The sequence below is a fragment of the Heptranchias perlo genome, chromosome 7 (assembly GCF_035084215.1).
Source record: "Heptranchias perlo isolate sHepPer1 chromosome 7, sHepPer1.hap1, whole genome shotgun sequence".
In the NCBI taxonomy this organism is placed as follows: domain Eukaryota; kingdom Metazoa; phylum Chordata; class Chondrichthyes; order Hexanchiformes; family Hexanchidae; genus Heptranchias; species Heptranchias perlo.
Genome location: NC_090331.1, coordinates 25178532 through 25205212, shown reverse-complemented (window position 1 = coordinate 25205212; position 26681 = coordinate 25178532). Strand labels below are relative to the sequence as shown.

The 26681-nt window shown below is 40.5% G+C and overlaps 1 protein-coding gene across 6 annotated transcripts in view; it reads right to left on the bottom strand.

Moving 5' to 3' along the window:
* gtdc1 (glycosyltransferase-like domain containing 1) overlaps window positions 1-26681 on the bottom strand; it is a 253451-nt gene that overhangs the window by 12336 nt on the left and 214434 nt on the right. For 4 of the 6 annotated variants that reach the window (XM_067987190.1, XM_067987191.1, XM_067987189.1 and 1 more), the window contains exons 8-9: window positions 24464-24534; window positions 20388-20479 (exon numbers count right to left, since the gene is read on the bottom strand). In XM_067987190.1, coding sequence (XP_067843291.1) covers window positions 20388-20479; window positions 24464-24534 — 163 coding nt within the window. Of the gene's footprint in view, window positions 1-20387; window positions 20480-24463; window positions 24535-26681 lie in introns of those variants that run through there. The other 2 variants (XR_010963397.1, XR_010963396.1) reach the window with 1 other exon arrangement.

Here is a 26681-nt window from a genome sequence, read left to right as displayed (position 1 = left end):
GTTGCATTTGTGCCTAAGGATAGTTAGTGAACCACCTTTCTCACTCTGCCTTTTTTCGCCTGTTAGGATAGCTCAAAAATAACCTTATTACGTCTGTTTTGTTCTACACTTACAATGAGGTAGTAGCGAAATTCAGGTTAACAATATTCTCTGAAACTAATCAGGTGAATATGGTTGATACCTACAACCTCATTGGATAGTTATTTCCAACAATGCAAAATAATTGGCACTCATACCCGTATTTTATAATGTTAAGTAATTGACAATCACAACTATATATCAGTATGGCATAGTTGATACTCATTGCTTACCTTACCACTTTTCTTCAAATTGGGCAAGTTCTTCTGCAAATCCTTCCAAGTGCAATAGGTTGTTTAGATGGCATTGATCTCCAATGTGACTGCCTCCTGGACCCGCTCTTTAGTGGTGGGAAGCATTTTTAATCAGCAAAAGGCTCTATTTCTTTCTACGCCTTCTTCCTTCATCAATGCTCCAATTTGTACACGTCACAGATGGATTGAAACTTTAGGCTATATTTATAAAATGTATTTATGACAGGCGATTCACCGGGTGATTCTGTCTGGGTGCTCTGTTGTGCATCACTTGCTACAAGAGTGTGCTTAGAGTATACCTGTGCATTCCTGCGAGTGTGCTAAAAAGAGAGGGAAAAAAAGCTCGACACATAATCAGTGCACTATGATTAAATTAAACATCCTAGTGGAAATGAGAGTCAAAGCTTAGTTTTTAATACAACAACTTGCATTTATTTAGCGCCTTTAACATAGTAAAACGTCCCAAGGAGCTTCACAGGAACGTTATCAAATAAAATTTGACACTGAGCCACATGAGGTGGTGTTAGGACAAGTGATCAAAAGCTTGGTCAAAGAGGTAGGTTTTAAGGAGCATCTTAAAGGAGGAGAGAGAGGTAGAGAGGCAGAGAGGTTTAGGGAGGGAATTCCAGAGCATAGGGCCTAGGCAGCTGAAGGCACGGCCGACAATGGTGGAGAGATTAAAATCAGGGATGCGCAAGAGGCAAGAATCGGAGGAGCACAGAGATCTAGGAGGGTTGTAGGGCTGGAGGAGGTTACAGAGATAGGGAGGGGGGAGGCCATGGAGGGATTTAAAAAACAGGATGAGAATTTTAAAATCGAGGCATTCCCGGACCGGGAGCCAATGTAGGTCAGCGAGCACAGGGGTGATGGGTAAACGGGACTTGGTGCGAGTTAGGATATGGGCAGCAGAGTTTTGGATGAGCTCAAGTTTATGGAGGGTGGAAGATGGGAGGCCGGCCAGGAGAGCATTGGAATAGTCCAGTCTAGAGGTAACAAAGACATGGATGAAGGTTTCAGCAGCAGATAAGCTGGGGCAAGGGCTGAGATGGGCATTGTTTTCCAGGTGGAAGTAAGCGGTCTTGGTGGAGCAGATATGTGGTCGGAAGCTCATCTCAGGGTCAAACAGGACGCCAAGTTTGCGAACAGTCTGGTTCAGCCTCAGACAGTGGCCAGGGAGAGGGATGGAGTCAGTGGCTAGGGAACGGAGTTTGCGGCGGGGACCAAAAACAATGGCTTCGGTCTTCCCAATTATTTAGTTGGAGGAGATTTCTGCTCATCCTGTCGGACAAGCAGTGTGACAAATGAGAGACAGTGGAGGGGTCGAGTGAGGTGGTGCTGAGGTAGAGCTGGGTGTCGTCAGCGTACATGTGGACTCTAATGTCATATTTTTAGATGATGTCACCGAGGGGTAGCGTGTAGATGAGAAATAGGAGGGCCAAGGATAGAAACTTGGGGGACCCCAGAGGTAACGGTGTGGGCGAGGGAAGAGAAGCCATTGCAAGTGATATTCTGGCTACGACTGGATAGATAAAAACAGAACCAGGCAAGGGCTGTCCCACTCAGCTGGATAACGGAGGAAAGGTGTTGCAGGAGGATGAAGTGGTCAACTGTGTCAAAGGCTGCAAACGGATCGAGAAGCATGGTCAGTCACATAGGATGTCATTTGTGATTTTGATAAGGGCCGTTTCAGTACTGTTGCAGGGGCGGAAACCTGATTGGCGGGATTCAAACATGGAGTTGCGGGAAAGATGGGCATGGATTTGGGAGGCGACAACACGTTGAAGGACTGGAGAGGAAAGGGAGGTTGGAGATGGGGCGGTAGTTTGCAATGACAGAAGGGTCAGGGATGGTTTTCTTGAGGAGGGGGATGATGTCGGCAGATTTGAAGGGGAGGATGACAGTACCTGAGAGGGAACTGTTAACAATATCAGCTAACATGGGGGCCAGGAAGGGAAGTTGGGCGGTCAGCAGTTTGGTGGGAATAGGGTCGAAGGAGCAGGAGCTGGGTCTCATGGTCAAGATGAGCTCGGAGAGAGCATGAGGGGAAATAGGAGAAAAACTAGAGAAAGATGCGAGTCAGGGCTAGGGCAGGGGGAAACCTTAGGGGAAGTTTGGCTTGGTGGGCTAGAGAAATGGAGGGAAGCGGCAGAGGCAGCTGAACGGATGATCTCAATCTCAGTGACAACGAGGTCCATGAGCTCCTCGCACTTTTCGTTGGCGGTGAGGGTGGAGGGGGGAGGAGGATGTGGGTGGAGAGGGATACAAGGAAGTGATCAGAGATGGCTTTATCCGTGATTGACACGATAGGAGTAGAAAGGCCACATGAGATGGTAAGGTCGAGTGAGTGGCCATGTATATGGGTAGGGGAGTTTATTTGGAGGGAGAGATTAAGGGAGGCTAGGAGGGCAGCGAACTCAGAGGAGTGAGAGCATGATGAGTTGAGATGGAAGTTGAAATCGCCGAGGATGAGAAGTCGCTCAGTGCAAAGGCTGAGGGAGGAAAGCAGTGAAGATATCTCGGTGAGAAACTTGGCGTGGCACTTGGGTGGGCGGTAGAGAACGAGGATTTTAAAGGAGAGGTGAGTGGGGTGGAACAAGGTGAGAAGCTCAAATGAAGAGAAGGTGCCAGAGGAGTAGAGGGATAAACCAAAGTGTGATTTGGCCATAAGGGCCACACGGCCATTGCTTCTGTCTGGGCGGGGCAAGTGATGGAAGATAAAGCCAGACAGGGAGGCTTTATTAAAGGGGACGGTATCATCACCCATCAGCCACGTTTGTGTCAAGGCCATGATGTCGATGCAATCATCCATAATAAGCTCAAGGATGGCAAGGACCTTGTTCACAAGTCAACGGACATTCTGGAAGGAGATGTAGGGAGGGGCGGTGATAGCTGATTCGCTGGCAGAGTCCGCAGGGTCAGCACTGGGAAGGGTAAGTGGGACATGAAGGAGATTGGCAAGATTAGCCCCCTGCGGGCATGCTGGGCAGGAAAGTCTGTGAGAGAGCTGCTCATAAGGAGGCAGCGACGAGTGCCTCGATGGGCCCTTTGGAGGATGCCAAGAGAGGTACAGAGGGAAGTTATTGGCTTATCTAAAGAGGGAGTCAAGCCTGGGATCACGGCAGGAGAGTGGGAAGGTCAAGGAGTGCTGAAGGGTTGGGTAGGGATTTGGGGGGCAGAATACTCGAGAGGGGGGAAATGAAAGGAGGCATGACGACAGGAGCGAGGGGCCTAGTAGGGGTGAAGAGAAAAGAAAAAAGGGGAAATAGAAGTGACGGGCTCGGGTCCGGAGCGGCAGCCAAAATGCGCATGCGAATGGACACAGGGAAATTCAAGTTACATAGACATGGTTACATAGCAAGATTGGGATAGATATGTCCTGGTAATAAACATGGAATAGAGAGGGGACAACAGGAGGGAGTCCAAAGTTAAAGTCAGAGTTCCCGTGGTGGGATGAAGTTGACGTAAATAAAGTGGAGTCTGCTTGGAGCATTGACGAACTGATGTCCAGGTTCGGAGACAGGTGTGGAGGGCGAGTGAGTCCAGAAGCTATTTGAAGGGTAGAGTATTGAAGGATGCACTGCTGGAGGTATTTGCGTGGGAATGAAGAGCCAGAAGGTGTGCAGAATTGATTGTGGGGCAGAAAAACGCTGGCGAAGTTAAAGGTCACTGTAAGATCCAGAAGCGGCGGAGAAATGGACTATGGCCCATCAGAGTGAATTTCTGGCCAGGAACCACACTGTAGCAAAATAAAGCTGAAAGACCAGTAGGGCAGTCATAAGCTCAGCAGGCAACAGCAGCGATGGGGGATGGACTGTAGGCGAGACAAAGTTTCCTTAAAATTTAAGCAATTGAATAGCAGATCAGAGCCACAGCAGCTGAGTCTTACAGTGTAGTCCAGTGGAGTAGTGTAGTCTTGACGGTGGAGAAGTCCAGGAATTTGGAAGCTAAATTTGAGCAAAGATCCAGTGCTCAATGATGAAAACAAAGAGCAGGCATGGTCGGGGGATGGGCAGTGGGTCCAGGTAATACATTCTAAGAAAGCCCCATTTCAAGTCTTTACAATGCTTTTTTTGGCATTCAAAGAAAGTGCCAAAATGGAATCTGCGTAAGGAGTAATGGTGAGGAAATGCCAGTCATTGCTCCAACATTCTCTCACACAAGCAAGTGTGGTTATAATGAACAATTCTGGTACCAAATTATTGAGGTACATTACAAGTAACTTTCTAAAAGTTTTAGTCACAATTAAGCAATGAGCTTGTAGAATATGCATAGTGTAGAGACTTCATCAGGAAATGTCTTGGGCCGACTTCAACATTTTTATTTCTGATCAAAACAAATGCTTTTCTGTAGATTTTTAATGTAGCTGTGTCATTGCACACAAAAGTATGCTCTTCTCCTCTTGTGACTACTAATAAGTCAGAAATCAAGTAATATGCATAGTATTGGGAAATTAAGACTGGAGAATAACTAATCTCTTCATTCATATATAAAGCAAACAGTCTTTAGCAAAGATCCAAACACTAGTGTCTGGTAAAATTATGAGGATTGCTCCAACTAGCAATTTCACAGATTGACAATCTTAAGGTTGGCCCAAGACATGACTAGTGCGAGTTGAATGCCCCACAACGTTTCTGATACTTCCTTCCTTGCTATATAATACTGCAAAACACATTCTTCAAGGTTCTATTCAGAAACTGGAGCCTTAAGTGGATGTTTTGTGGGAAATAGAAACCTACAAATTGCTCCAGCTCTGTCAAAGTAGACCCTCAAGTCACGGTTAGCATCCATATAGTGTAATTTCTGTTCCACTTCTGAGGGATAGGGAAAGAATACTGGCCTGGAATTTCCTGGAAATGACAGTGTGTGCCATTATTCCAGCGTAGAAGTTCCAACAAATAATGGTGTAAGTTAGTTATGCCATTATTTACACTGCGCCATAATTTCCTGGGACTTTTGCACCACTCTGCTGATACCCTCGGCGAAACCAAGAAACAAAGAATTATTATCCCTCCACTCACCATTGCAGTCAATGATGATCGTGACTTTCCTGGATTGACTAACTCATAATGTTTGTAACATATTGTCCATTCCAAACAGAATCTTAGCTAGCATCACAAGATGGTTCTGACAGCAATAATGAATCTTCCACTTTCCTTTGCACTGAGTTGGTCAAAATACCTCTCAGGTGTGGCCAATTAAGACTCCAAGCAGGAGAGTCTGCTCTGGGTGTCAAATATACTGAATTATGCATCTTGGCACGGATGTTGGAACTGAATGGAACTGGATAAATAACAGGTACCAATGAATTGGGATCAATTCATACGCAAGATGATATGCAGGCATTGATTAATCGCAAGAATGGTCATTTAGCACAACGAGCATCAAGTTTTGGAACTGGCCTCAAAGAAGATCTGAAACAAATAGAACAGGTCTAGTTTGTCATGGAGGACATTTCTTGGTCATTTCAAAACCTGGTATTCAAAATCTGGTGAAAGAAAGCCCATTATTTCTCACCAAAACTTTCTTCCTGTCTTTCAAATGGACCACACATTATCTAAGGATCAATGTAATAGAAATGATCAGTAGCCACTGACAATGCCTATCGAAAGCTGTTAGCACTCAGTGCAGCACTTTGAACCGAGTGTGGATATCTCAATGATGAACTCAATAACAAAAACAATTAAGACAACAATTTAATTTCTTGACAAATGTAGGTGAGCATCAGGAATATGTCAAACTAGTTGGTGGTTTCTGGAGAGGGACCCTTTATTAAAGTACATGGGGGCTCGAATGTTAGAAATTATCTTCAAGGATTATTGCCTTTCAAATCTTCCAGTTGATGATATCAGGAACTTATCCTGTGGTATATGGAGAATTGGAATATAAAGAAGAATGGTTATACCAGTACTGACCATTTAAGGTACAAACAAATTAGATATGGTAACAATATACTTACCTTTTGTTTATGATAAAGGCTTACATCTTACTTCCCATTTTTTAAAACTCAGAATAATATCAAGTTGGAACTACATACACTTGACATCCACAGAGTTCTCACATCACTATCATCTTTATTAACTTTCCATTTGCATCACACAGTCTGTACTGTACCTACTACATTTAGGTTTAAAAAAGTCAAGAATTAATCTATACACTATCGATCACAAATAACAAACAATAAACAGCAGTTAGTTGAAGGCAGTATTTCAATCTTATAGTTCATGATGTTTTGAGGTGCACTTGATTGAATTGCTGCCTTGTAATGGACTGCCAGCCATCTATTATCCAATATGTTATATATAAAGGAAAGTCATAACCTAGTGAAAGAAAGTCCATTATTTCTCACTAAAAGTTTCTTCCTGTCTTTCAAGTGGACCACACATTATTTCCCAGTAGAACCCCCTTGTCAGTGTCATAATCTTGTAAAGCTACGCTCTTCCTGTCACATGATTCTAAGCCATAATGGCCATAATGTCGAATCTTAGAAAAAAAATGCCTGTGGTAATGGAAGATATGAACTCCAAAAGGAAAGCTTAGGATTGGAAAATAAATGGAGGACTGTATTCAATATAAAGAATAAAAATGGCCAGGAGTGTGTTCAAGAGTGTAATCATTCTAAAGTTTGGATGAAGTTCATAAACTGCTAGAATTTTATTTTCACATCTTAATATATCATCAGCTTTGTAATAAACACCCAGCCATCTGTTAGTCACTATGTATACTGCTGAACATAATGAAAACAGTCAAATTAGTCCTGAAGCAGTTGGTTTCTTTTCTATATTATAATTCACCAAACATTCAACTCAACTCTTACAGTTGTGTAAACTACAAAATACAAAATGATACAGCAAGGATGTTGATTTGTTCTGTGTAGCCCAACCAATTGTATTTTCAATCACTGGCACTTACAGAGCCCAAGGAAAACATGCATCAAAGCCGTCAAAATTTCTATCTGATCAGCAAAATCACCAGATCAACCAACATCAATTTTCTCAATCCCCAGCATATATTTGGTGTTTCCTACAGGAAACTGATGTCCAAAAGCCGATCCAAACCTCTAAATCATGTAATCTATCTATTTTAAAATCTATAAAAAATTATATGATATCAAACAGGGCCTGCAATGCTCTGGTGTCACACTTCTTGCATCGCACTTTAGCTTTACACTTTTTGAAATAACAAATTAACAAATTACAACTCTAACCAGCCGAGTGACCTGTAACAGTGCAGACTCATGAAAATCTACCAAAGATAAAATTCAACTAATCAAATTGCTCAACAACATTTTAGGAAACATAGGAACAGGAGTAGGCCATTCAGCCCCTCGTGCCTGCTCCGCCATTTGATAAGATCATGGCTGATCTGTGATCTAACTCCATATACCTGCCTTTGGCCCATATCCCTTAATACCTTTGGTTGCCAAAAAGCTATCTATCTCACATTTAAATTTAGCAATTGAGCGAGTATCAATTGCCGTTTGCGGAAGAGAGTTCCAAACTTCTACCACCCTTTGTGTGTAGAAATGTTTTCTAATCTCGCTCCTGAAAGGTCTGGCTCTAATTTTTAGACTGTGCCCCCTACTCCTAGAATCCCCAACCAGCAGAAATAGTTTCTCTCTATCCACCCTATCTGTTCCCCTTAATATCTTATAAACTTCGATCAGATCACCCCTTAACCATTGAAACTCTAGAGAATACAACCTCAATCTGTGTAATCTCTCCTCGTAATTTAACCCTTGAAGTCCGGGTATCATTCCAGTAAACTTACGCTGCACTCCCTCCAAGGCCAATATGTCCTTCCGAAGGTGCGGTGCCCAGAACTGCTCACAGTACTCCAGGTGCGGTCCAACCAGGGTTTTGTATAGCTGCAGCATAACTTCTGCCCCCTTGTGCTCTAGTCCTCTAGATATAAAGGCCAGCATTCCATTAGCTTTCTTGATTATTTTTTGCACTTGTTCATGACACTTCAATGTTCTATGTACCTGAACCCCTAAGTCCCTTTGGACATCCACTGTTTTTAGCTTTTTACCATTTGGAAAGTACCCTGTTCTATCCTTTTTTGATCCAAAGTGGATGACCTCAAATTTGTCTACATTGAATTCCATTTGCCACAGTTTTGCCCATTCACCTAATCTATCAATATCCCTTTGTAATTTTATGTTTTCATCTACACCGCTTACAATGCCACCAATCTTTGTCATGATGTGGAGATGCCGGTGATGGACTGGGGTTGACAATTGTAAACAATTTTACAACACCAAGTTATAGTCCAGCAATTTTATTTTAAATTCACAAGCTTTCGGAGGCTTCCTCCTTCGTCAGGTAAACGATGTGAAATGTGAACATCGTTCACCTGACGAAGGAGGAAGCCTCCGAAAGCTTGTGAATTTAAAATAAAATTGCTGGACTATAACTTGGTGTTGTAAAATTGTTTACAATTACCAATCTTTGTGTCATCGGCAAACTTAGATATGAGACTTTCTATGCCTTCAACTAAGTCGTTAATAAATATTGTGAATAATTGAGGCCCCAAGACAGATCCCTGCGGGACTCCACTAGTCACATCCTGCCAATGTGAGTACCTACCCATTATACCTACTCTCTGTTGCCTTTCGCTCAGCCAACTTCCTAACCAAGTCCGTACTTTTCCCTCGATTCCATGGGCTTCTATCTTAGCTAACAGTCTCTTATGTGGGACTATATCAAACGCCTTCTGGAAGTCCATATAAATAACACCATTGACATTCCCCTGTCCAATACTTTAGTCACCTCTTCAAAAAATTCAATCAAGTTTGTCAGGCACAACCTACCTTTCACAAATCCATGCTGGCTCTCTCTGATTAACTGAAAATTCTCGAGGTGTTCAGTCACCCTATCCTTAATTATAGACTCCAGCATTTTCCCCACAACAGATGTTAGGCTAACTGGTCTATAATTCTCCGGTTTCCCTCTCTCTCCTTTCTTAAAAAGTGGAGTGACATGCGCAATTTTCCAATCTAGAGGGACAGTTCCTGAATCTAGAGAACTTTGAAAGATTATAGTTAGGGCATCCGCAATGTGCTCACCTACTTCCTTTAAAACCCTGGGATGGAAACCATCTGGTCCTGGGGATTTGTCACTCTTTAGTGCTATTATTTTCTTCATTACTGTTGCTTTACCTATGTTAATTTTATCGAGTCCCTGTCCCCGATTCAATATTAATTTTCTTGCTATTTCCGGCATGTTATTTTAAAATCCTTTCAGTTCCCAATTTTTTTTTCTCTTATTAACTGACATTTCTAATGTCCAAAATAAAATCTGTAACATAATAAAGAACGTAAACAAATTACAGGTGTTACAATAATACTTCAAATCACAGCAACTCTCAAGTCAAAACTTGAAGTTGATATTTCCCTCCAGAGCTAACACTAACTCTCTATTAGCTGCAGGGAGATGGAGCAGCCTGAACAAATACAAAAATGTCAATCACACATTAGTAGGATTCTGATAAAATAACTGCAGACTATCTCACAACCAAAAGGTATACCTGCTCATGGTGTAAAAGATTTTTGAGTTTTCTTTCTCTGTTAGTTGAAAACAAACTGCGGAATGAACGTTTCAGGTAAAGTTTTGAATGTTATCAATAGTTAAACTTTTAGCTCACAGGGACAGCAGAGAGGCAATTTTATGAGACTACGCTGCCAACAATTGTAGAAAATCATGCAACAGCACAAACCTGATTTTCCAATATGTGCCGCATTTCCGCCCCCCTCCACCAGCTCCTGACTTCTGCTGGCTGCTCCTTCCCTGCCCAACACATGCATATGGCTACGGAAGGGAGGGGGTGAGCAGGAGGGTGTGAAGCCTGCATCCCCACACATTTTCCCAGTGTCTGCACTTGTTATTTCCAAAGCCCCAGGAAGCGTGGGTAACAGTCCTTGCAGCGGCCTTCTCTCCCTCCATTTTGCCCCCTACAATTAGCTACCCAAGGTCCCGGTATCAGCTGAGTCCTTCAATGGGACATTTCTTCCAATCTTCGGAATGCTTTTGCTCTTAACATCACTCCCACCTCTTCCGGTCCTGCTTCACCAGTAGAAATTCCCTTTTCTGCAGTGCCAGGCTCCCACATGGTGATGCCAAACTTGCCAAGAGTCTGTATATAACGCCCCTTTAGTGTATTTAAGAAGAATCTTTTGGTTAAAATCATTTTAAATGTAGGGCTTTTATTTGGGGGCTCGTTACCTGTTTACATGAGTAATCATTATGTTTGAGTACTATGTATAAACACTTTCTGTGTCATAACCCAGGCATCATATGCACCTGATTGGCTCAAATTTCACATTTATAAATCGGCAACAAATCACAAATGAAGAGATAAGGAACATATGAATCAGAAACAAGGAAAATATGTGGATAAACTTCCAAGTGAGAAACCGTCAAGTACATATGATAACAATGAATCATTCATGGATAATAAATAATCAAGCATGCGCAGTGATCAAATTCTACCAATAAAATAAAGAAGAAAGCAGGCCCATGAAACTGTCCCAGATATTATTTTAAATCACTTTTGCTGCCATTTGATTTTTCCACAAAGGTGAGCACTTATTACAGGAAATAAGGTTCATAACGTAATAAAGACATGAAAAAAATACAACATTTTCTTAAAACTTACTTATACAATAACATTTTCTGTGTTTGAAATGCCTGTAAAATGTTTTCCATTGGAGGCCTTTGTCTATGTGAGAAGTTTGAGTCTGCAGTTTTTGGCTGCGTCACCGTTAGCTGAAGAAATTCAAGCCAGCTGGTTACAGCTCCCAGCATGCACAACATCTAGGAATGTTTATGATGGACAACAAGTCTATCCATTCAGTGTGAGCCTGGGTATGCTGTTTGGAATCCCTGCCTCCCTCCAATCTGGCCTAGCAATGGAAAATTACTGAAAATGAAAATTGCAGAAGTATTGTAGGTTTCTATATTCAAGGGGTTGTTTATAGCACATTTCATGTGAGATAAATTAAAGTACAAACAATTCCAAAATTTCACTGTAGAATCCTTATATTTTGTAATGTGTTCTAAATCCTTCCACCAGCTGCATTTCTTTTATTTATGTTTAGATGTAGTACTCAAAAATAATGATTATTTATGTGAACAGGTAACGAGCCCTTAAAATGTTTTTACCAAAATATTCTTCTTAAATACAAGAAAGGGGCAAGTGGACAGGCAGTTAAAATCGGCCGTGGGACTCACCCACCTATGTCGCAGGCTGCGATATTGACCTGCTTTTCTCAACAAGCCAGAAGGACACTTGTCGGAAACCGTGGGGGTCCTTCTTTAAACATGCAGATCGGGCTCCGATGATGTCATTGGAACCCGACTGCTATTTTAGCCACGGGCCTGAGTGGGGGAACCATTGTGACTCTCCATGAAGAGGAGATGGGGCCAGAAGAGGCCCAAATAAATAAGCCGTTTTATTTCCTTTTACTTTTCTTGTGGGGCCAGGACATTCTAGGCCTCCCTTGCCCCAGGCCCACACTTGCGAGATAGACTTCCTCGAATGTCGGGGACCATTCCTTTGGTCCCCAGTGGCGGCCTCCTGAGCCGGAAGTTACATTCCTGCCTGCCGGCCAGCTGTCGCTTCCCGTTGGTTTCTGGTATGAAACTGACCGGGGGGGCATGCAGATGAGGCCCAGGAATTAAAAGTTCCCAGGCCTCACGCTTGCCAGCCTCCTTGGCCCACCCGCCCTCCCCATTCCCATCCGAGTTAAAATCGGAGCTTAAGTATTGCTGCAGAGTTATTTATTAAAGAAGGAAACATGCAAATATTAAGATTAAACAAAAGTTTGCTATATTTCTTATTCTTTGCTATGAGATGTTTACCCTAAGCAACGGACAGTAAAGTCCCGATTTTTCGATGCTCTGCTGGTAGCTCACTGGGGTAAAATGGCTACTTTATGACTCCAGCTTGTACCAGGCCATGAAGGGGCCTTGAAGGTTTGAGCTGATTTTGGACATGTTTTCGCAGTTTCTGCATAAACTGTCTTTTAACCACAAAATGGAGTCTTAAATACAAGATGGAACTTGAACACAATCTTCACTTAACATAGCCTTTCTAACAGGAGCAACCATTCTTGGCACATATTTAGTTCCGAGCACAAAATTCAGGGCTCAAATGTAAAGAGCTGCTCCCCATACTACATATAGAAATGAATTTATGTATGCGTGGTATGCAAGCTGATCACTTATTTATTTATCTACTCGCAGTTGGGAAGGAAAATACTATTTATTTTCCAGGAACCAATTAAAAAAAACCAACTTACTGCACTGTCTTTGGGAAGATCTCCTGCTAACTTCTTTCCTATTCCCTTCACTAGCAGGCCTACTTCTCCCCCCCCCCCCGCCACCACCCTACAACTCCCACTGCCTTCCAACAGCAAAGCCTCTATCTAACCATGACGCCTCAGGAGATCTGTTCTTTCTGCAAATATGCCATCCATAGGGCTGCGATGAATGATAAAATTGAATAGAATGAACCAAGCTGCTTAGGATAAGCCTGATCACGGGTTGGACCAAGCAACGAGTATTGTGGGACTATAGCATTGTTGAAATCAGGCTTCTGTTTTACCTGTAGGAGTCATGCACCAGGCGCATAAAGAAATAGACCTAGCCAATCATCTATTCAACAGATAGTCAATGGGATAGGAAGCCAAAGCTATGGTACTATCGACACAAATTTAAGTACCAATTTTGATGGTTCTTGGTGCTAAAATAAAATAAAATGAGACGGAGGAAGAGAGAAAATAAAACAAGATCGAAAGCAAACTTCCCATCAGTGTTATTTCTATTATGGAGTTTGTCATTGCATTAAGTGTTGTTGTGAAAAATAGAATTGGATTCTATGCAGGCATAAGTTTGACTGAATGATTACTATTTTGGGGTAATTCACAGGAATGAGTAAGTGAGTGTATGTCTGGAAAGGAAGGGAGAGAGAAACATGGAAGGGAAAAGGGAAGTTAGTGAGGAAAAGACAAAGCTCAGTTTTCAGTGGGAGCTTTAAATATAGCCACTAGGGCTGTAAAGGTCATCTAGGATGTATTATTGCATGCACAGGTTACTTATACTCTAAGGGACAACACTTTAACATTTCTATCTAGCAAATGTCAGTCAGTATTTATTTTACCCTTTGGCTACAGTTTAAGTATCAGTCCTTTAATAAGATTTCATACTATCCAAACAGTGTTTCAAAGAGCAACAGTACACAAATTTGACCATTTTGGAGAGTGACAGTGTTAAAATATTGACCGATTTATAAATAATAATGCTCAAAGCCCAAGGATATCATTACATCATCAAATTCACTAGCTTCAACGCCAAGGTAAAAATTTTAGCTCCTACAACCAGAGAATTATAGTCAATAATTCTTTTACTGTTGCCCTTTGGCTTCAATCACTTACCAGAACTTCAACTTCAGTAAATACTTTGATGGGCAACAGACATTGTGAATTTTTGCTGTCAATTCTGGGAAATGAAATATTTTTCCACTTTTCTGTGTCAGTGTGAAGTACTCTCTTGGCATATAATATGTGCATGGTAAAGCTCCCAATCAAACTGAGTAGCAAAAGGCCTACTACAATAGTGTGACATTTTCATTTCCTCCACTGCCCAGCTTTGTGATCTCTCTGAAAAAGACTGAATGTGGTAACCAGTAGTGTTGAATTTTGGTCAATTCTGTGCTCTGGATAAATGGCCATACCAATTTCACTTGTTCATTCATTAAGCTGCGAGAAATCCAAAACCAGATCGCTGAGATGAAAGGACACTACTGTTAAATGCGAGCAACTTTATTGGGACTATGGAAGCCAATGGTCACTTAGAAAGTCCTCAGGGCACCTCAAAACATTTCACAGCCAATTGTCAAAATTACTTTTGAAGTGTAGCCCCCACTATTGTTTTGTAGGCAAACGTGGCAACCAATTTGCGCACAATAAGATCCCACAAAGTGCAATGAGATAAATGACCAGATAATCTGTTTTTGGAGATGTTGATTGAAGGATAAATTCAAGAGAACTCTTCGAATAGTGCCATAGGTTCCTTTATGTCCACCTGAACGGGCAGGCAGATCCTTGGTTTAACATCTCATCTGAATGATGGCATCTCTAACAATGCAGCACTCTCTCAGTACTGCACTGAAGTATCAGCCTATGTTATATTAATTCCTGGAGTGGGGCTTGAATCCACAACCTTCTAATCCAGAGGCAAGACTGCTACCAGTGGGTCAATCTGCCTTCACTGTGAAAGCACTCAGATTGCAAGAGCTTTCTGTTCTATTGAGGCTAGTGTGAATAGGGAACCACCCTCAAATTAAGGGTACTATTTCTCATTGGGTGTAAGATTCCCAAAATGCTAATTTTCATATCACTACCAAAATTATGAAAAAAATATAAATAATGTAAGTGTGCCAAATTGACTTTCTGCATGTCAGCAATCATTGGCTTTATCCATCACTGGGAATACACAAGGCAGCATCAGATTGTAACTCTAGCCAAGTAATAAAGCTTCCTTCATCTTTGTTTTCCTTTAAAAAAAAATGTATTAACCTTTATCTGCTGAAACGACAAGTAACCTAAATTGAGCAAAATGTTAAATCCAGTATTTATAGAGCCTTTTATTTAAATATTATCATTCTGCAGTTTGAACTGTGGAAATCTGCATATAACAGACTAGAGTTTAAAGGGTTAATAGTTTGAAGTAGTTTCTATTCTCATCAGGTTTCTATGATTGGGCAAAATTGGAAACCTGACAGTACAAATAAATGACGGAAAATTCTAGGTGGAATCTTAGGAGATATATCTAGCCAGTACTCAGGGAGTATTTGCATCAGATCAGTTTATTTTCTTTTCCTCCTTCACTTTGTATCTCTCCTTTCCTAAAGCTCATATGGCCATTCTTCAAGTGTGAATCCAGACAGTGAGTTCCCCATGACATGAAATAGTTTTCATTGTTATTTACAGTGACATCAGAGGCAAACAGAACATAACACTCTTGCCCTCTGAGTCATGTCCCAGCAGTGTGACCCCTTTACCTTAATCAGTGTCAAATTTTGGGTAGTTTTGTGCTGCTAGCTAATGTTCATGAGGGTCTGTAATAAAACTGCCTGAACCAAATTTACACAGAAACCATATAGAGAGACTTTCATCCCAACAATTTGAATTTGATTCAAATTCAGGTCCCAGAGATGAAAGGGCAGTGTGCTAACCCACTGCACCACCCAATCCCCATATGATTAACCTCTTTAGTCACTCACTGCTGAAAGTATTTCCAGGCCATAATAAATACTGTACATTCAGCATGTGGTGACATTCCTGTCAATCACGTTTAAGCTTCACCACCAGAGTTTATCATTCCCTCTAAGGATCTGTAGGTATAGAAAGGGGGTACCTATTCTCGGAAATGTCGTAAGAGACAAATGAGCTTATAATTCATTCGGGGAAGTAGTTTAACGGCAAAAATGTAAGAACACACATTAATGAATCAGAAAAGGTTCAAATACTGGAGGCAGCTGAAAAGTTGGCACCAGTTTCCCTTTAAAGCTCAGACCTAACCAGAAGAATGTGCAGTATGCTGTGTGCAGGAATGATGAGGGACAGAGGAACTGTGCACTCAGCATTCTGAAGTATTATGAGCTGGCATCTGAACCATTGCCAAGTTAATAGACATTGAAAGATAATGAGTTTGAAAGTGTGTGTTAAATTGAGTTTTTGTTTCGCACATTTTTGACCTAAATGACAGGGGTTTACCATTTTGCAGAGTTAAACTAATGGGATTCGTTTTATGTTAAAGTTTCATTTAAATAGCTACTGAAATGAGAGTGATGGTACACTAGTCCAGTAAAAAGCTGTCCATTAATTAATGCTGCAGTTGTTTTAGTTAATAAAATACCGACGATATTCAGAAAAGCGCTGCAGTTTAAACAGGTTACATTCCCAATTCCCTTGACTTTTCAGGTTACTGTTTGACTTTAGCCAAAACACACATGCTGCTAAAGAGAAATTCCCTTTGGGAATCCAGTTTGGATATCGAAATTAGTTTTATGGAATCCTATTACATCTTACAAATACAGTAAAAACTCAACGAATTCCTTATGATCCTGCAGAATAATGGAAGCAAATGGATATTTACAGTTGTATCCACATATATAATCAATTCTGATACTGTAAATTCACCACAATCTCCTTATTATCCTTATACATATAAACTGTGAGCATAACCCAGTGTAACCCTTGAAAGGTGTGTGATGGCGCAAGCTGTCCTATTGTATACAAGTGCACTTATATATAAATTTTAGTCAATTGCATATGACAATATTCCACTATATGTTTTTTACTCCCCATCAAAAGAATTCTGATGGAACTCTGTCATTTCTAAAGCATTTTTAAAGCATTATACAGAGCTAAAGGCTCTAAATATCACCATATGTACATGTGTGTCTAGTATCTGAACGAGGGTTCCCTCTTCAATTTGTTCACTCATTGTTAAATCAGCTGGATATCTTTATTTTCAGGGGAAAAAATTGTTTATTTTTGGAACTGTGCATCACTGGTGCTGAAGTTTTACTTTGCGCCGAATGCAAGATTTCTATGGGGTCTTCTGATAATCCAATTTTTGGTATTAGCTTCACTTTCAGTTGGTAACAGATTAATTTTCATGAACAAATCATTACTAACATATAAAAAATTTTAAAAATGTTTTTCCAAATTTTCAGACAACGCTCAAATTTGTTGGTTTTTGCCATCAGGTCTGCTGTGATCAGCTGATTTTACTGGCCCTAATTTTCAAATATGGGTGCACAGCATTCAAAACAAAACAGGGGAACTGGAGGCAGTATTTCATAGTGAGGAGCCAGATGTTGTAGGGATAACTGAAACATGGATATGTAAAGAAAAGGAATGGTAGTTAAATATTGCAGGACATAAAATATTTAGAAAGGAAGAAGGGGGGAGAGGGGTAGCTGGACTAATTAGACACAACATAATGGCAATAGAAAAAAGGGACATAAGTAATATTAAGATAGAAACAGAATTCATATGGATTGACACAAAGGATAAGAAGGGATCAATCACGTTAATAGGTATATTCTACAGACCACCTAATAGAGGAAGGGAAGGGAATTGCGTAAAAAACATTGAATAATAATCATGGGAGATTTCAACTACCCCCAAATAAACTGGCAAGAAGAGGTAGGGAAAGGGGAATAGAGTTTTTACAGTGTGTACAGGACTCCTTTATTACCCAGTAAGTGATAAGTCCAACAAAAGAGGAATCACTGCTGGATCTAGTAATGGGAAATGAATCAGAAGAGAAGAGAAGTAAGCAAAGGGGAACATCTAGGCAGTAGCGATCATAACATAATAAGGTTTAAAATAATGATCGAGAAAGATATAAGTAAGACAAAAGACCAAAGATAATTTTGAGGGGATGAGAATGGAACTAGGGCAGGTAAACTGGAAAAAAAATGACAGACAAGGAGACAGAACAGCAGTGGGAAATATTTAAAATGGTGATCAATAGAGTTCAGGAGAAATAAATTCCTCTAAAAAACAAGATCAAACTAGCCAATAATGAATGAATAAAGAGATAAGGGTAAAATTGAAACTGAAGAAAATGGCACAAAACTATTAGAAAAGCAAAGAGGAACTACAAAATTAAATTATCAAGGAATATAAAAAGAAATAGTGAAGTATTTTACAGACACATAAATAACAAAAGAAAAATCAGCATAGGGATAGGGCCACTAAGGGATACACACGATAAACTCAAAAGGTAATGACAGTGAAATGGCAGAAATATTAAATAATTACTTAGTCTCAGTATTTACCAGGGAGACTAACATGGGGGGCAGGACATTAGAAGAAGAGATCAAAAATGATTTAAAGCCATTTAAGATGGAAAGGGGGGAGATAATTGATAATCTAATCAAACTTAAGAGAGGATAAAACCCTGGTCCGGATGGATTGTATCCGTGAATATTAAAAGAAGTTAGTGAAGAAATAGCAGAGCACTATTAAATATATATAAAAAATCATTAGAAAAGGGAATAGTGCCAGAGGACTGGCGGACAGTTAATGTAATTCCTATATTTAAAAGGGAGCTAGGACAAGTCCAGGGAACTATAGATTAACTGGCTTAACGTCGGTGGTAGGAAAGATAATGGAATCCTTACTCAAAAATGTAATAGAGAAACATCCAGAAACCAAAAATATAATAAAGAATAGTCAGCACGGATTTCAAAAGGGAAGGTCAGGCTTGACCAACCTTATTGAATTCTTTGAAGAAGTAACAGAAAGGGTAGACAAGGGGAATGAACTAGATGTAATATATTTGGATTTTCAAAAGACCTTCGATAAGGTACCTCATTGTAGATGCATGACTACAGTCAGAGCATGTTAAGTCAGGGGAAGGTAGCAGAATGGATAGCAAGCTAACTACAAAACAGAAAACAGAAAACAGAGAGTACGGGTTAAGGGTAGCCACTCAGACTGGCAAAAGGTGGAAAGTGGTGCTCCACAGGAATCGGTGCTGGGACCAGTGCTGTTCACAATTTACATTAATGATTTGGATTCATGAATCGGAAGTACAATTTCAAAATTTGAGGCCAACATCAAATTGGGGGTGTAGTTAATACAAAGGAAGAATCCATCAAAATGCAAGAAGACATTAATAAATTTGCAGAATGGGTGTGAAATTGGGAAATTAATTTCAATATAGCTAAGTGTGAGGTGATGCATTTTGGTAGGAAGAATAAGGAGGCCACATACTGTTTGGATAATAAGAGTCTAAATGGGATAAAGGAGCAAAGGGATCTAGGGGTACAGATACACAAATCACCAAAAGTAGCGAGGCAGGTTACTAAAGCCATAAAAAAGGCAAACCAAGCACTGGGGTTCATTTCCAGAGAGATAAAATTGAAAAGCAAACAAGTTATGTTAAACTTGTATAGAACATTGGTTAGACCACACTTGGGAGTTCTGTGCATCGGTCTGACCTGACAGGTCTTTCAGATAACGTAAAGGTTTGATAGGGTAGACATAGAGATCATTTAGTTGCCACTTGTGGGGGAGTCCAAAACTAGATATGAGAAATGTAAGACTAATAAATCCAATAAGGAATTCAGGAGAAACTTCTTTACCCGTGGAGTCATAAGAATGTGGAACGTGCTACCACAAGGAGTAGCTGAGGCAAATAGTATAGATGCATTTAAAGGGAAGCTAGATAAGTACATGAGGGAACAAGGAATAGAACTGTATGTTGATAGGGTTAGATGAAGCAGGGAGGGAGGAGGCTCGTGTGGAATATAAATGCCGACATAGGCCGGTTAGGCCGAATGGCCTGTTTCTGTGCTGTAGACTCGATGTAACAATTGCCCCATTTGAAAGTTAACCTGAAACCTGTTTAGCATCCATATTAAGTTTGTCTATTAATGGATTAATCTAGAAACCCTTCGTTTAGTTAAGCATCTGAAAAGGAGATGGATGTGTTCACAGCCATTTTTGAAAAACCTTGAAATTGTTCAATGGATTTGAGAACCAACAATAAAAGCATAGTGGTTTCATTTCACACACCATGCAAGTTCAAACCGTCTAAAACACAGCCAGTGTTTCAACATTTGTTGTCACTAATGTGGTTCAGTGGATTCAGCCAATTCCTGTTCATGCAGCACTAGAAGTGTTGGGTTTTCCTGTTCATACGCTTCTCATCCTAATCTAAATAAACAGAACGTATGGTGTCTGCATCCTCCTTCCTCTAAAGTTTTGAGCTTGTTTAATTTTTTTTTTTGAATAGCAGTGCTAAATAAACACAAAGCTTTTATTGAACAGTAGCAGTTCAACAAATTAGTGTTTTAAACATTTGGTTCAGTTCTAATTTATGCGTTTACAAAATAAAGAGAGAAGTAGCAGCTCAGACATTCAATGAATCGGTTAGGGTCAGGGTAATGCAAACGGGCAACAGCTTGTAAATGCAACCTTTGAAAAACAAATGTTTGTCTAGGTTTTCTCTATTAATTAATTAAATAAACTACCTCAATAACTTTCCGTCTTACAACATCTGGTCTCTTGCAGAAATTCTGAAGCCTCTTAAAAAGTTGTTCAGGTGTAGAGTAGAGATACTCATCTGCAAATAAATCAGATGCATTTTTAATGAAACAAACCTCAAAGAAGGCATGTAGACATTAGTCACTTTACTGGTTAATACCACACATTGTTCGGCTTTATATTGTTTACGGATGATTTTTGCCATGCTACCTCTGCCTATGGGAATTTGTATGAAGCAAACAAACAGAATATAGCTGCAGTATTAGATAGAGCAAGATGAATGTTATGGAAGCACAGTGTACATGTAATGCGCTTTTCAGTACGAATGCCCTTGTTATGAATTCATACTCCTGGTAAAAATGAAGCTTCATACAACAGACAGTACAAATTCAATCAGCATTTCCAATTGCAACCCTTCATGTGTATCAACTCTCAACTCGCATGGAGTTCTACCACCTCCCCACACCTATTGGAGGCTCTGCCATAGCCAAGACAATGGCTGGGCAACTCCTTGGAGCTGCTCCCGCTCATGGAATCATGGAAAATTTACGGCACAGAAGGAGGCCATTCGGCCCATCGTGTCCATGTCGACTGAAAATGAGCCACCCAGCCTAACCCCACTTTCCAGCACTTGGTCCGTAGCCTTGTAGGTCACGGCACTTCAGGTGGACATCCAGGTACTTTTTAAATGAGTTGAGGGTTTCAGCCTCTACCAACCCTTTCAGGCAGTGAGTTCCAGACCCCCACCACCCTCTGGGTGAAAATTCTTTTCCTCAGCTCCCCTCTAATCCTTCTACTAATTACTTTAAATCTATGCCCCCTGGTTATTAACCTCTCTGCGAAGGGAAATAGGTCCTTCCTATCCACTCTATCTAGGCTCCACGTAATTTTGTACACCTCAATTAAAACACCCCTCAGCTTCCTCTGTTTCAAAGAGAACCACCCCAGCCTATCCAATCCTTCCGCAATGCTAAAATTCTCCAGTCCGGGCAACATCCTCGTAAATCTCCTCTGTACCCTCTCTATTGCAATTACATCCTTTCTTTAATGTGGTGACCAGGACTGTACACAGTACTCAAGCTGTGGCCTAACCAGTGTTTTATACAGCTCCAGCATAACCTCCTTGCTCTTATATTTCCTTCGGAAGGACATATTGGCCTTGGAGGGAGTACAGCGTAGGTTTACTAGAATGATACCCGGACTTCAAGGGTTAAGTTACGAGGAGAAATTACACAAATTAGGGTTGTATTCTCTTGAGTTTAGAAGGTTAAGGGGTGATCTGATCGAAGTTTATAAGATATTAGGGGAACAGATAGGGTGGAGAGAGAGAAACTATTTCCGCTGGTTGGGGATTCTAGGAGTAGGGGGCACAGTCTAAAAATTAGAGCCAGATCTTTCAGGAGTGAGATTAGAAAACATTTCTACACACAAAGGGTGGCAGAAGTTTGGAACTCTCTTCTGCAAACGGCAATTGATACTAGCTCAATTGCTAAATTTAAATGCGAGATAAATAGCTTTTTGGCAACCAAAGGTATTAAGGAATATGGGCCAAAGGCAGGTATATGGAGTTAGATCACAGATCAGCCATGATCTTATCAAATGGCAGAGCAGGCATGAGGGGCAGAATGGCCTACGCCTGTTCCTATGTTCCTATATTCCATGCCTCGGCTAATAAAGGAAAGTATACCATATGCCTTCTTAACCACCTTATCTACCTGTCCTGCTACCTTCAGGGATCTGTGGACATGCACACCAAGGTCCTGCACTTCCTCTACGCCTTTCAGTATCCTCCCATTTATTGTGTACTCCCTTGCCTTGTTTGCCCTCCCCAAATGCATTACCTCACACTTCTCCAGATTGAATTCCATTTGCCACATTTCTGCCCACCTGACCAGTCCATCGATATCTTCCTGCAGTCTACAGCTTTCCTCCTCACTATCAACCACACAGCCAATTTTTATATCATCTGCAAACTTCCTAATCATGCCCCCTACATTTAAGTCTAAATCATTAATATACATCACAAAAAGCAAGGGACTTAGTACCGAGCCCTGTGGAACCCCGCTGGAAACAGCCTTCCAGTCACAAAAACCCGTCGACCATTACCCTTTGCTTTGTCACTGAGCCAATTTTGGATCCCATGGGCTTGTACTTTTTTGACCAGTCTGCCATGTGGGGCCTTGTCAAAAGCCTTTCTAAAATCCACGTAGACTACATGAAATGCACTACCCTCATCGACCCTCCTTGTTACCTCCTCAAAAAATTCAATCAAGTTAGTCAGACACGACCTCCCCTTAACAAATCCATGCTGACTGTCCTTGATTACTCCATGCCTTTCTAAGTGACGGTTTATCCTGTCCCTCAGAATTGATTCCAATAATAGACTGACTGACCTGTAATTACTCGGTCTATCCCTCGCTCCCTTTTTAAACAATGGTACAACATTAGCAGTCCTCCAATCCTCTGGCACCACGCCTGTATCCAGTGAGGATTGGAAAATGATGGTCAGAGCCTCAGCTATTTTCTCCCTTGCTTCTTTGAACAGCCTGGGATACATTTCATCCGGCCCTGGTGATTTATCTACTTTCAAAGATGCTAATCCCCTTAATACTTCCTCTCTCACTATGTTTATCCCATCCAATATTTCTCAGTCCTCCTCCTCAACTACAATGTCTGCATCATCCCTCTCTTTTGTGAAGACAGATGCAAAGTATTCATTAAGAACCATACCCGCATCTTCTGCCTCCACACATAGTTTACCTTTTTGGTCTCTAATAGGCCCTATTCTTTCCTTAGTTATCCTTTTGCTCTTAATTTATTTATAAAACATCTTTGGATTTTCCTTGGTTTTACGTGCCAATATTTTTTCATGCCCTCTCTTTGCTTTCCTAATTTCCTTTTTAATTTCACCCCTGCACTTTTTATGCTCCTCTAGGCTCAGCCGCCATTATTTCAGCTCCGAGAAATTTCTCGGCCGATGTCTTCAGAAGCAACATATTTCCATTTAAAGTCCCTGCACTGTCTTTTTGGGCAGATTTTGGTAAGGTGACATCTTCAAAACAGATATCAACTCACTGGTGCCTCATGATGCCAAGGAGAATGAAGTACCCTGGGAATAAATCTACTGGCTTGGAGTTTGGCCACAGTTTACTGTTGTGTCTCCGAATTCATACTGGCATCAAACCAGGTTCTTAAAGGGGTGAGGGTTTCATGGTGGAGACTGGAGTGCACAATTTGGCAGGGTTATACTGCCAAGTTTGTGTTGCAGCACAGTATACGTTGGATTAAACCCAGCACAAACTTGCCAGTAAAAACTAGGTAGAAGACTCTTGTAATATCTAACCAAATGAGACACAGTATATATATTTATTTTTTTCTTTTAAACAGTACCCTATTCTGTATAGGGGATAAGATTTAATGTACAGCAGGTTTCTATTGTGTAAAAACTGCTCAAACAAATAGCCTTATACACAACAAAATAATTGTTTCTAAAATCTGATTGATCTATATAATCAGTAATATAGTGTCTTACTTTACAAGAGAAGCAGTATACATTATTGCATTCAATTCAGTACAGTTATTGGTAAAATCTAAGAAATATTTGAAAATAATTATGCTTTAAGATTTTCTTCAAAACAGGTAAATAGATGGCTTTCTAATTACACAAATTAAGATGTACAATGAGTATTCTCTGATAACTGACAGGTTCTTAGGGCTCTATATACTGTTCTTCTAAATAAAAATATCAGCAAAATTTGCCCACTGAAGGAATTAAATTGTTTTATTTAGCTTTCGATGGTTAGACTTTTTTTGGCTTAATTTAGTTCATGGTGTTTGCTTTATAAAAAAGGATTCCTCAAGTTCTCAGCTCTCTGAAATTTGTACAAGTTCCATATTCGGTGCGTTTTTGTTACTTATGATAAGGATCTTATTAATTTTTCTACAAAGTTTGAGGACACAGATATAAGTAATCCATTCATTAAACAGGACTTCACATATCTCTGGATCTGTAAAACATGCTTTATAGTCACAATTTCAATTTAAAAACACTGAAGTAATTTACCTGGAAAGATCTCTGGATAAACTAAGGCTTTAGGGCACAACGGGTAGCAACCACAGTGAACTGCTTCCAACCTAACAAATTAAAGCATTTCATCAGGTTAATATAAATATTACAACAGAAAACATAAGAGAACATAAAAGAATATAAAAATATACAAGTAAAATTACATATCACAAGGAAACCTAGGTGTTTCCAGGACTAAGAAATCCAGCAATATGTAAAGTGAGCAGTAAGCCCTTGTAGCATAGCAATCTAACTTGCAGAGCACCATCTATCCAGGGCACTATTCTTAGCACAACTGGTGTCTTCTTTTTTTTTTATTCTGGATTTACACTATTTTAAGGTTTCTAAGATATTTTAACCGTAGATATACATTGATTGTGTTGAGGTACATTATTAAAAAACTCTGTTCTGATGGTTATAGGGAAGTGGTCAGTTATTGGTTGAAAACCAATTGTTCCTCTGTAATAATGTGGCTATTTTGCTAGGCACAACCTAACCAAGAAACGGGAGTCCATGCAATATGGACTGTGATCATGCTCTGTATTAAAGTAATTTCAAATGTTTCAAAATAAAATTATGTTCACCTCAAAATTGTACAGTACATTTTTACAGTTAACTACTGAAACAATAGTCAGAGACAGTTTGAGAGTCTAACTGTGGACAATAATGTACTTAACATATTGTGACAGGCTTTCATGTTTTAACTTATTTTTATTGTTCTTTTTACTTGAAAATGTCCACTTTTTTTTGTGATTTAGGGTGCACTTACAAATCATCTGGTTCCCGTTTCACAACTATGATGTGGAAATGATGGGTCAATTTCAGATTGAATAAATCTCCTGACCTGACTTAACTCTAGCACCCTATCCAAAATGCATGTGTGAACGTGGTCTTCTGCAGCTTGGGCCCAGGGGGTCAAGAGGAAAAAAAAATAATTAAAATAAAAAAATCATTCCCCACTCAGTTGTCCTTCTGCGAGGTAAAGTTTGAACTAACTTTAAAAGTAAACAAAAAATCAATTAAATTGGCACGCAAGCACCAAAGGAATTCCCACAAGCTCCTATCGGGATATGGAGGGCCTCTGTGACTAGGACCTCCAAACCCAATGCAAACGTAGGAGCGGTTCGCTCCAGGTCTCCAGAATTGAATATGAAGGTATTCTTTATTCATTTTACCCTTTGTTGTCTGGCCCGATGCACAAAGCCGTCAACAGCAGCTGCCAGAAGGATCAGCACTGCCCAGGCACAAGTTTCTCCCTTCATGGGAGATGTCATGATTTAAGAACATAAGAAATAGGAGCAGGTGTAGGCCATAGGGCCCCTCGAGCCTGCTCCGCCATTCAATCAGATCATGGCTGATCTTCGACCTCAACTCCACTTTCCTGCCCAATCCCCATATCCCTTGAATCCCCTAAAGTCCAAAATCTATCTATCTCAGCCTTGAACTTCTATGATTCTATTTTTAAAAGCATTTGGACAGTTACATGGGTAAGATGGGTATAGAGGGATATGGGCCAAGTGCAGGCAACTGGGACTAGCTTAGTGGTATAAACTGGGCGACATGGACATGTTGGGCCGAAGGGCCTGTTTCCATGTTGTAAACTTCTATGATTCTATGAACATATTCAACGACTCATCATCCACAGATCTCTGGGGTAGAGAATTCCAAAGATTCACAACCCTCTGAGTGAAGAAATTCCTCCTCAACTCAGTCTTAAATGGCTGACCCCTTATCCTGAGACTATGCCCCCAGTTCTAGACTCTCCAGCTGGGGGAAACAACCTCTCAGCATCTATCCTGTCAAGCCCCTTCAGAATCTTATATGTTTCAATGAGATCACCTCTAATTCTTCTAAACTCCAGAGACAATAGGCCCAGTCTACTCAATCTCTCCTCATAGGACAACCCTCTCATCCCAGGAATCAATCTAGTGAACATTTATTGCACCCGCCTCTAAAGCAAGTATATCCTTCCTTAGATAAGGAGACCAAAACTGTACACAGTACTCAAGGTGAGATCTCACCAATTGTACTAAGACTTCTTTACTCTTGTACTCCAACCCCCTTGCAATAAAGGCCAACATGCCATTTGCCTTCCTAATTGCTTGCCGTACTTGCATGCTAACTTTTGTGTTTCTTGTATGAGGACGTTCAAATCTCTCTCAACACCAACATTTAATAGTTTCTCACCATTTAAAAAATATTCTGTTTTTCTGTT